The sequence below is a fragment of the Lissotriton helveticus genome, chromosome 5_2 (genome assembly GCF_964261635.1).
Source record: "Lissotriton helveticus chromosome 5_2, aLisHel1.1, whole genome shotgun sequence".
Lineage (NCBI taxonomy): Eukaryota > Metazoa > Chordata > Amphibia > Caudata > Salamandridae > Lissotriton > Lissotriton helveticus.
Window position 1 is genome coordinate 6,357,902 of NC_136066.1, and position 12,088 is coordinate 6,369,989.

Consider the following 12,088-nt stretch of genomic DNA (forward strand, 5'->3'; position numbering starts at 1 on the left):
GTGCAAATCAAGTTTCCAGCACGGCAGTTCTTCTTCTATTACTTTCAAGCTTCAGATCTGAGAGGCTCTGCACTTCTCACATATATATTCAGTGTTCTGTGGGGTCATACAGGAGAGCACTCCTGTCCAATGAGGTGCAAGGAACACCCCAGAGCTTGACCACTTCCTCCAAAGTGTGGCATAATCTTCTCCCAGAAAGCACTAGTCCTCCAAAATTCAACATGGCTGAAGTGTCAGTGGAGCATGAAGAGCTAACTTAACCATCTCTCCGCATGGCGTGTTTCCTCAGCTCTCCATCCCCTAACATCTGCAGATTCCTTCCTTAAGCCTCTCATATGGCTGGGTCGGAGGGGATGGTGGTAGATGGGCCTGGCATTCTCTGCCTGTCCTATTCCTCCCTTGAAGCTTCATGCTTTACGACCCCTCCCTCATGCTCGTGCATTCCTATGCAGCCGAGCTCTCTCCAGCAGATAGCCTCCCCCTAGCATGAGCCACGTATCACTTCATCAAAAGAGCCTGGCTAATCCTGTTCACTCCGACCAATCAGGGAAGGCTGAATTTTGGCAATTACAGACAAGAAATTCTTATAACTTCTTTTCACTACAAATTAGTATAAATTCAACAATAGCATATTGTTGGATTTATCAATACCATGCTCCTAAGTCTTTGAATGATATTTATTCAACTCCTCTCAAGACTTGAGTGTTCTTAAACTATTGCAATGTTATCCTACGGGGCTAGCAATCTACAGTGGTGAAACTGAAATGTGCAACTTCTCTATCACCAGGACATATAAAAAATCTTTTATATGGGCCCTGCTTATAGTTACATGACCCCCACCTCTGGGACAACTAGGGGAGACCTTGGGGGTCCTGAATATGAAAATATAGTGTAGATCCCCCTTCACAGTGCTCATAGCACCAAAGTCGATTTCGGAAGGCACTTTACTACAATGGGGAAATATAAAACACAGTTTATAAGGACCCTGCTCATGATTCCATGCCCCCTCGCCCCTGGAACACCTAGAGGATACCCTGGGGGTACTGAACTGGGAAACATACTGTAGGTTATCACTTTTTATGTGCCTCTACCACCAAAGGCGAGTTTGCAGTTACTACACTTTTATACACAGTGCTGCAAGGCAGGGCTGCTTTTAAAATGACCTCAGGCCTCAGCAGAGCACACAGTAAGGGCTGCTGGCCTCCAAAATACCATGCCCTATTATATACTAGGGACTTATAGGTCGTTGTAATCACCCTGCCCTATTATCTACTTGTGATTTAAAGGGTAGGTCATGCCAATATTAAATGTACCCTAATACATAGTATACCCTAATGTATGTGTATGTTTTCACTGTATTTTCAACATAGCACTGTCCCTGGGCCTTCTTGGACAGAGCCAGGGACAGTCAGAGTCCGGTACCACCGGCACCAGTCAGCAAAAGTGGGGGTACATAGGGCACACAGGATGGCTTTGCAACAATATTGGCTTCTTTTTTTAAACAAAATGTAATGGAAATCGGCCTTGTACAGCCAGCCATGAGCTGGCAAAAGCTGTGTTTTTATATAAATAAAATTGGCTTTTCCAAATTAAAAAGTAGGATATATGTTTTACTTCAAAAAATCCCCTGAACGAGAACTAGGATTACAGGTAAGTAACTAATCTTTCTGTTCCATGGCATGTGCTTTGTTGTGTGTCTTGCACGCCTCATATTTTGTGCTCAAGACACACCCCATGTTCTCTACCCTAGCATGCACTGTGCTCCTCGCCCTGGCCTTCGGTGCTTTGTGCCTAGTGTGTTCTGTCCTGTGTGGTTAAGTGTCCCATGCTGCCTGACCTACAAGTAATCCATGCTCTCGGCTCATTTGTGTCCTACATTACCCTGTGCCCATGCATTCTTTCTACTCTGGATCTTGTTGTATTATTTGTCCTTTGCCCTTGTATTTGTCCCATGCAATGAATTCCATACTTTGTGCATCGCATCTTCTATGTATCGGTGTTCAGTTGGTCATATGCGTTATACCCTTTGTCCCATGGACGTTTCCTTGTGTTGCCTTGTTTCTGCCCTTCTAAACTCTTGACTTTTGGTCCCACCGGTGCTCTGCAGTCCTGTGTCTTTGACCCTTCCTGCTCCCTGTCCCTGGTGTGGGCCACACTTCTGTATTCCTAATTTCCTCATGCTTTTGCCCAGTATGTGTCATGATCAATGTACTCCCAGGTTTCTAGGATGCTCTCTTCATTTCTGTGTCCTCTTATCTTCCCTGATATGTGCTACAAAATCTCTTTTGGTGTGTGTATTATCCTGTATCCTAGTGTGTCCAAGGTTGTGGCCTTTGTATTGTGTTTCCTCGTGTGACCCCTGCTCTGTTTCCTGGTATATCCCATGCTACGTCCTAAGCTCTGTGATCTGGTGTGTCCCTGTTCTATCTGCTGTTTGCACACCAGTTCTATCCCCACACACTCTTGTTTCGGTGTTTGCCTCTTGCTGTGACGAGTGATCACTGCTGTGGGAATTTAACTTTGTGCCATGGTGTGCTCCATGCTCTGATTCCTGGTGTGCATCTCATCCTCTCGTACCCAACGTGTGCCCCATGCTCTCCACCCTGGCGTGCCCTGTGCTCCTTTCACTGGTGTGCTCCACACTGTATGTATGCGCTGGTGTGTCCCATGCTGTATGCGCTGGCGTGTCCCACACTGTATGCGCTGGTGTGCCCCACACTGTATGTATGCGCTGGTGTGTCCCATGCTGTATGCGCTGTCGTGTCCCACACTGTATGCCCTGGTGTGTCCCACACTGTATGTATGCGCTGGTGTGTCCCACACTGTATGCGCTGGCGTGTCCCACACTGTATGCCCTGGTGTGTCCCACACTGTATGTATGCGCTGGTGTGTCCCACACTGTATGCGCTTGTGTGTCCCACACTGTATGTATGCGCTGGTGTGTCCCACATTGTATGCACTGGTGTGTCCCACACTGTATGCGCTGGTGTGTTCCACACTGTATGCGCTGGTGTGTCCCACACTGTATGTGCTATTGTGTCCCAGGCTGTATGGGCTAGTGTGTCCCGTGCTGTATGCTCTCGCGTGTCCTGCGCTATATGCGCTGGTGTGTCCCCCGCTGTATGGGCTTGTGTGTCCCACAATGTATGCACTGGTGTGTCCCACGCTGCATGCACTGGTGTGTCCCATGCTGTATGCGCTAGTGTGTCCCAGGCTGTATGCCCTGGTGTGCCCCACAATATATGCTCTGGTGTGTCCCACGCTGCATGCACTGGTGTGTCCCACGCTGTATGCGCTAGTGTGTCCCACGCTGTATGTGCTAGTGTGTCCCACGCTGTATGCGCTAGTGTGTCCCAGGCTGTATACGCTAGTGTGTCCCAGGCTGTATGCACTGGTGTGTCCCAGGCTGTATGCACTGGTGTGTCCCAGGCTGCAGGCTGCAGGCTTTATGCCCTGGTGTGTCCCAGGCTGTATGCCCTGGTGTGTCCCACGCTGTATGCGCTGTTGTGTCCCAGGCTGTATGCGCTGTTGTGTCCGAGGCTGTATGCGCTGTTGTCTCCCAGGCTGCATGCGCTGGTGTGTCCCAGGCTGTATGCGCTGGTGTGTCCCAGGCTGTATGCGCTGGTGTGTCCCAGGTTGTATGCGCTGGTGTGTCCCAGGCTGTATGCACTGGTGTGTCCCAGGCTGTATGTGCTGGTGTGTCCCACACTTTATGCACTGGTGCGTGCTGCGAAGTTTGCACTGTTGTGCACCAGGCTGTATTCGCTTGTGTCCCAAACTGAATGCAGTGAGCGTGTGTGTGCGCGTGTGTGTGTGTAAGCGCGTGTGTGTGTGTGAGCGCGTGTGTGTGAGCGCGTGTGTGAGCACGAGCGCCCAGGAGAGTCAGCCCGCCAGCAGAAGCGAGTCCTCGAGGTGAAATCGCCGAGGTAATGCGCGTAAATACCCCCTCTCAGCCATTCCCAGGAAACCCACAACAATAGGTCCTTCGTTGGAGCAGCGCTATGCGCTGCTAACACCAGCGAGACCTAACGAGTTGAGTCTCCTTATTTCCGTTCAAGTAATGCTTCTTGCATACATGTTTAATTGTCTCCACAGTAACACCAGTTGGGATATTGTTTGTTTATTCTATCCTCCACCCAGATCCCAACGTGGCTTATGGGTCACACTCCTGTAGTAATTTACAACTACTATTACTACTACTACTACTAGTGAGCTCCAGGCTCTGTTTTCTGATGCATCTATGCTCCCTTTCCTTGTACGGTCCTGGCTGTGGGCCTGTTCTTCTGTGCACTGTTATCTCCTCTGGTGTGCTCCTCACCCTGTGCTTCTATGTGTCCCTTACTGTCCTCCTTCATGTGTCCAATTCTGTCCACCTTGGCATGTGCCATGCTGCGTGTTCTGGTGTGTCCTATGCTGTCCATCCTGGTGTGTCACGTCCCCTCCTGTGTCCCCTCTGTGTGCCCGGGCTTGAGCCATGCCTTGTGCACAGGCTTGAGCCATGCCGTGTGCCCGGGCTTGAGCCATGCCGTGTGTCCCGGCTTGAGCCATGCCGTGTGTCCGGGCTTGAGCCATGCTGCGTGCTCTGGTGTGTCCCATGCTGTCCATCCTGGTGTGTCACGTCCCCTCTTGTGTCCCCTCTGTGTGCCCGGGCTTGAGCCATGCTGTGCGTCCGGGTTTTCTCCAGGCCTGCCGTGCCCAAGTGCTCAGTACTCTGGTTTTTCATGGACACCCTGTTTGTGCGCTGTTTACCTAACTAGGGTACACTCTTTGCTCTTATTTGTCTACCTTTGCCTAATTGTGGCACCCCCTCTGCCATCTTGCACCACTTTGTGACATGCTTGTTGCACGGTTTGCCTTGGTGTGCTTTAATGTTCTGTTTACCATATCTGTTGTGAGGGTATGTGTGCCCTATTGTGTGCCCCTTTGCAGGTCGTTCTTTCCTTATGTGAACCTCTCTGTACCCTGTGCTGATGCTTTGCCATCTTGCTCCTCGCTATCAGCCCTTCCGGGCAGTACTGTGCCATCATCTCAATCCATGTCGACCCTGAAAACAATGGAGCAGTAAACCTCCCCAAGTAGCTGCCGAATTTAGTTCACGCAATCCAGCCATGACGTTTGTGTTTCTGTATCATCTCAAGGCAGACATTCGTCTTACTTTTTGACCTGGTGTGTGCCCCAACGTTTGCCCTGGTGGGCATCCCATCTGCTCCATAACTTCTTCCAAGGTGCTCCACATTTGTATGAACTGTGCCACACGTCTTGCCCTGGTGGACAACACTTGAACGCTTTTGTGCCGCGCTCAGTGGCCAGTTCGCTTCTCCCTGCCCCCAAATCCCCTCTCTCCCTCTATCTCCCACCCCCTCCTCATCACCCTCTGTGCCCTTGTGAGCAACATTTGAATCCCTTCATTCTGACAGTGGCGTGCCACATGCTCTCATCGTACCACATTGTGTATCCAGCTGGCCACTTCCGCAGCCATTCTGTGTTTCTTCTGTGACTCCGAATGCACCACCCTGCTTGCGACCTTGTCTATGCAGCTCTGTTCTGTTGTGACTTTGTGTCTGCCATGACTTGTTCCCCTCTCAGCTCTGGCGTGCTCCATGCTGTGCCTCTGTGATCCACTCTGTGCCTCAGTGTGCTACACTGGCAGCTCTCGTTCTGTGTCCTGTGTGCCACACTGTGCTCTGTCTTGCCACACCCTGAGCCCGATTGCTTCACAATCCGTGACCATTCCGCTGATTCTCTCTGATCGGGTTTGTTAAGCACCCTTGTGATTGCCCCATACTGTTCCCCAGTTTGTACCCTGTATCACCTCACTCTCTGTAAACCACTTTGCCACTATCTGTGTCCTGACAGCACTGTCTGAGCCTTAATGTGCCAAGCCCTTCTCTGTGCCTTGGTGTGCCACACAGTTGGACCTGGCGTGCCCTGTGCTCCACATTCTTTGACCTTGTGAGGCCCACTGTGGCTTGGTCTGCCATGCTGTGCCCTCCTCTGCACCCTCAGTGGTCTGTGTCCTATAGTGTCTCACTCCATGCCTTTCTGGGGGACACGTGTTCTAGGTTGCCTCCTAGAATTGATGAGTGTTTTTCTTGTTTGAAACTGTATTGTCCTCATTTTTGACTCTGCTTTGGTATACACTCTCTGAGCCCCCCTGTGCCTCTCTCTGTGCCCTGTCCTGTTGTGCCAATGTCTCTGCCTGGTGACCCACCCCTTCTGACATAGCATGCCACCTCTCTCAAGCAGTATGCCACACTCTTTTTCCTGGTGTACCACACAGTGGAGAAGTGTGGCTCAATGGTTAGAGCGGCAGACCCTGATGCAGAGGTCTAGCCCGGGACCAGGGTTCAATTCCCCTCCTCGGCGGGTCTTGGGCTCAAAATTCCTCGGACCTGATAATTCTCGCCTCGGTGCCTAGTCTAATCATGGGTCCCACTCTGCAACTCTGGGCAATAGCTTGCTTAATCTCCACAACGGCCCCCACAACGCTAAGGATGCCTGGCCTCCACCTTGGGGGTGCCCAGGAGTGGACACCTCACAGGAAAGCCAGGATGGGTTCCACAGCGGTATTCGTTCAAGCGCCTTGAGACCCTGGCGGGTAAGTAGTGCGCTATACAAGTATCAATTTACAATTTTACAATTTTTTACAATTTACATTGCATCTTAGAGTGCTGCATTGGTGCCCTGGAGTGCCACTCTCTGGCATCCTTCTGCCACACTCCATGCCCTGGAGTGTCACTCTCTGGCATCCTTCTGCCACACTCCATGCCCTGGAGTGTCACTCTCTGGCATCCTTCTGCCCACCTCTATGAGAGTGCCTTGGTGTGAGTGTCCCACACTCTATGCCCTGGAGTGCCACACTCCATGCCCTGGAGTACCACTCTCTGGCATCCTTCTGCCACACTCCATGCCCTCGAGTGTCACTCTCTGGCATCCTTCTGCCCACCTCTATGAAAGTGCCTTGGTGTGAGTGTCCCACACTCTATGCCCTGGAGTGCCACACTCCATGCCCTGGAGTGCCACTCTCTGACATCCTTCTGCCCACCTCTATGAAGAGTGCCTTGGTGTGAGTGCCCTGTTCTTCTTGATTCTGTGATTGAAGTCTCTTTCTATGACGTTCTCCTCATGCTCGCTCTGTTCTGTTCCTTTAGGTGATCCGGAAAGGTTGGTTAACGATCAACAACATTGGCATCATGAAGGGTGGCTCCAAAGAGTACTGGTTCGTTCTGACGGCTGAGAATCTCTCCTGGTACAAGGATGACGAGGTACACCACCTACGGTGGCATGATCTGTGTTCACATGTGCTGCCTGTAATTCTGTATTCCCCATCTCCCTTTGCTGACATTATTTGTCCTCCTCCACACCAGTCACTGTTCTAGACTCCTCTCCTCCCCTCACTCCATGAAACATACGACTACATACATGTGATAGTGTGGGGGTGTAAAAGGTCTCCTGCATTGCTCTGGAAAGCAGGCACCCCTGTTCTGCATTCCTCAAATCAGGTTTGTGATGGCTTTTTGATTTTGTTTGGCCCACAACAACCATAAACGTACACTGAAGGCCCCTTGTACCATGGAATGCAGCCCAGAGCTTGACTCTGTGAAGCACCACTGCTGTCAATCCACTGTCAATGGTGGAAGCAGTAGACATGCATTGTTACCCATCCCCCTGCTAGGGAGAGGTGCCGACTGGCCTGTCCGGCTCTAAATAGACCCCTGCAGCCGGGTCCCGTGCTCCATGAATGGCATATGTATGCTTGCTGTCTGTACGTGGTGCAGTAGGATGTGCATGGAGCGTGTGTGGAGTAGGATCCGTCCAAGTCTGTTTCAGTGAGCGCTAGAGTCCAGTGAAGGCATTATGGACAATTGTGGGCACAGCTCAGTGTCAGTGCTTTGTGAGGGCGGTTCATGCTAACCCATAGAGTTCACTGCACAGCTGGCGGTGAGCTTGGCGTTCGGAGTGAAGGCAGGGTGGTGGGTCTAAAGTCCTCCGCCACCCTGGCTGCCTTTACTCCATCCATCAACCTCTAAATCAGGTCCAAAATTGGCAATTATGAGCAAAATAAATTGGAAATGGCATTAACTTATGAGGGGAGTACCACTGACAGACTCACCTGAGACACCTGGTGGCCCCCCGCCCACCCCCACAGACCACGCCTGATTGATTGATTGAGGCGAGTACCGCTGAACCAAATGAGTTTAAAAGATGTGATGAAGTTAGATGATGCTCTTAAAATTCCATGGATTTCATATGTTAGAGAACCCCTCCTCGCGCTGGGTCTGGTGGATTTGTATGTTACCCCTACATTGTGCAAAAGCTTTCCTAAACGTAAGTTGAAAGAAATGTTCATGGAGAAATTTAAAAGGGACTGATGGGAGAGCCATGAAGGGAAAAGTACAGAACTGACATACCAAGCCTTAACAGAAGTACAATATGGCTCTTCGTCATACCTGTGTTTTGTAGAGAATACCCAACACTGTTTTCTTCTGACGCGATTTTGCCGGAACTATATACCGCTTATGCTGGGTTATCTTCTAAATGTATATTCATTAACCACTTGGATGCTAAGCTACTTGCAGTGCTTCCATGTAATTTCCATTGAAATCAATGGAAACTCCATGACGAGCTGGGCTCGTCATGAGCGTCCAAGGGGTTAAGCCATCTCTCCCTCTGCCCCTGTGACGGAAAGTCGAAACGAATTATTCTGCACATATTATTCTTTAGTTTTTTTTATGTCAGAGAACGCAAGAAGTTTATTACACCATTGGTGCGAAAATTAAACTTGCGATATTTTAAAGAGGCATTATTGGTTATTCAACACCTAGAAACCCAATTTGTATGTTATACAATTGCCTCTTATTTATTGGCAGCTATAAAAACGTGAGGTGTCAAAAATACCATAACAACCGAATACGGGGATGAGCGCAATGGTTGCTTTAAAGGGACTGTTCATGTTTAGAGTACGCGCTGAACATAGAACATAAGATATCAAATGTGTGTGTGATTTTAATTGGAAACGGTTTTGCCGCTGTGCTCTTAAATGGAATTCTGATACATCATGTTTTAAATGACCCATTTTAAACTATGGCTCTTTTTTTTAAATCATTTTTTATAATCTTAATTGATTAACCTGCTGCTTTAGATTGTGTTGCAATCATTTTTAATGTCTCATATGTACAAAATGAATTTTGTAAAATTTACTTTTATGCATTTTATCTTTGAAATGCGAAATAAAGGTTCGAGGCATGTGGGCTGCTGAATTAATATCTGTGCATAGATCGCCGCCTAGTGTTGGGTCCGGATAATTGCACTTTGTTGTCCTGGAAGAGTCTTCGAAGTATCACGAGATAGGTGACTCCTCCCCTGGACTACAGTGCGCATGGGCATCTTCTCCATCCTCAGATAGTTTTTTTACACCATTGGGTTCGGATGTTATTCCTATACTCCAACTTCGAAATCGAAACTAACCTACTTTCTAAGGCCAAAAGGCCTTCTACCTCGACGGTATCGTTCTCGTTCGATACTCCTTGACTCGATCAAACTTTCTATCTCAATCCGGTCATTGACGCGGGCGGTTGGGCCTTTTCGACGCCACGTGAGACTGCTGTCGAGTGAAAGAAGTCCGTTCAAAAGGAGCCCACAATGCCACGCAAAATTCCCGCATACTGACAAACGTACAGTATGCAACAGGTGTTTGTCGCCAGACCACAACGAGCAAACCTGCCCAGCGTGTGCCCAATTCCGTTAGAAGAAAACCATCCAGAATCGACGGGCCGCTAGGCAAGAGATGCAGCGGCAAGTACCGGAATCGGAGAACATCTTCGAGGACTCGGATCTAGAAATCGTCACCGTTGAGGACCAGTCGGACTCCGATGACCAGATCACGCCGGGGCAAAAAAGTGAGTACTCAGCCCCCGACCCCGCTTATCCCGAAAGAAAAGGCTCCGGTCGACGCATCGCCTAAAGGCCTTAGCCGAGATCGACAAGTTACTTAAGAAGCCCCGCCTTCCAGCTCGGCACCGAAGCCAAAGACTAAGCCTTCTGATACACCTGGCCTGAGTAACACTCTCACCGAGAAGGTTGTCGAGCCGAAAAAGGTTGTCAAACCGAAGGTCGTCGACCCGAAGACGGTTGTCGACCCCCAAAAATCGTCGAACCGAAGAAGGTTCTCGAACAAAAGAAGGTCAGCCAACCCAAAAAAGTTATCGAGCCGAAGCCTGTAGAGCCGCAAAAGAGCTCTGAGCCACAGAAGGTCTTTGATTCAAAGAAGATACTCGACCCGAAGAAAAAGCCCGTCGACACAAAAAAGGCTGTTGACTCGAGCAAAAACATCAAGCCGAAAAAGGTTGTCGAGCACAAGAAACAAGACAAACGTATCGAACCTAATACTCCAATCGATCCGAAACAGGTCGTCGATCCAAAGAAGGCCGCCGAACCAAAAGAGACTGTTAAAATACCAAAGAACGTCGACAAGGACAAAGTTGTCAAACCGAAAAAGGTCTCCGACCCTAAAATAACAGTCGAACCAGAAAAAGCTCCACGACCTAAGGCTCTCGAGCCTAAAAGTCACGTACTAGTCACTAAGCCAAAAACATCAGCGCCAAGGCCATGGACAGTTGAGGAAGAACTCTTGCATCCTGATCTTGTGAGTGAGCAACAGTCTAAACTGTACATAGACCCTGCAACAGGAAAGCTTACAGTTTATCATCGAAAAAAGAGACCATTGGACACGGACACTCCTTCCCCTGTTCCTCCAAAGAAAAAAGACTTTGGGACATCTCCCTGAAGACCTTTTACTCCTCCTTGCTATCCTCATATGCCTTTTGTACCTTTACTCTCCTACACATTCACAGTATGATGAGGAAGAGAACATGGGAGTAGATCCTCATGGCAATTTTAATGAACCACAGATCCTGATGCACAAGATCCTGATGCACAAGACAACCCATGGGATGACCAAAACGATCCATATGATCCACAGCCCATCCCAGACACCTCTACATACCCTACTAAACCGTCGTCTACTGACGACACCATTCTTTTCAATCAATTAATTGATAGGGCAGCAAAATATCACAATGTGGACATGCACACTGACCCCATAGAAGAGGCCTTTTAATTTGACACCTTTCCTACCTCTGAGAAGCATGTCAGGACACTTCCTATGTTAAAAGGGGTACTTAAACATGCGCCAGACATATTCAAAGATCCAGCCAGAGCGCGCGTACTCAATCCCAGAATAGAGAAGAAATATAAGGCGGCCCCTTCAGACCCTGCATATATCAAATCCCAATTACCTTTAGACTCTTTAGTAGGGGCAAACGCTCGAAAGAGAGCCAACTCACAAGCAGGAGATGCTTCCCCCGCTGACAAGGAGTCTAAGATATTAGAAGCCTTAGGCAAGAGGGTTGCCTCACAAGCTGCAAATTCATGGAGGATTGTAAACACACAGGCTTTATTAGCACGCTATGATAGAGCGCATTACGATGAACTTGAAGGTTTGATGCAACATTTACCAGAACCTTTCAAAGCTAAAGCTAACGACCTCATTTAGGAAGGCAAATTCATAACTAATGCCTCTATTAAATGTGCGCTAGATGCAGCTGATACAGCAGCAAGATCCATTAATACTACGCAGGCATGCGTGGTTACGCATCTCTGGTTTTAAAAACGAGGTGCAATCCACAATGCTCAACCAACCAGTTAACCCAGATTTCCTGTTTGGTCCAGCAGTTGACTCAATCTTAGACAAAATGAAAAAAGATACAGAAACAGCTAAATCTATGTGAGCACTTCAATTTCAGCAAAATAGAGGTTCCTTTCATTGCTCCTCCTATAGAGGCGCCGCAAGAGGCAACACATCACAGACCTCCTCTACATACAAGAGTAACACCCAGAGTACCTTTAATAAAGGCTCCAACAGAGGAGGTTATAGGGGAAACAATAACAAGTGCAGGGGACGTGGCGGCAACAACACCAGAGCCTCCACTGCCGCCAAACAGTGACTTTATCACACTCCCTCCAGACCATCCAAAACCGGTCGGAGGCAGAATACAACAATTCCTACCAGTCTGGAAAGCCATTACCA

The 12,088-nt window shown here is 48.9% G+C and overlaps 1 protein-coding gene across 10 annotated transcripts in view; it reads left to right on the forward strand.

Annotated features, from left to right (window-relative positions):
* Positions 1–12,088, forward strand: part of DNM1 (dynamin 1) — a 742,836-nt gene that overhangs the window by 560,108 nt on the left and 170,640 nt on the right. For all 10 annotated transcript variants that reach the window (XM_078646632.1, XM_078646628.1, XM_078646630.1 and 7 more), the window contains one exon: positions 7,152–7,265. In XM_078646632.1, the coding sequence (XP_078502758.1) occupies positions 7,152–7,265 (114 nt within the window). The remainder of the gene's footprint in view (positions 1–7,151; positions 7,266–12,088) is intronic.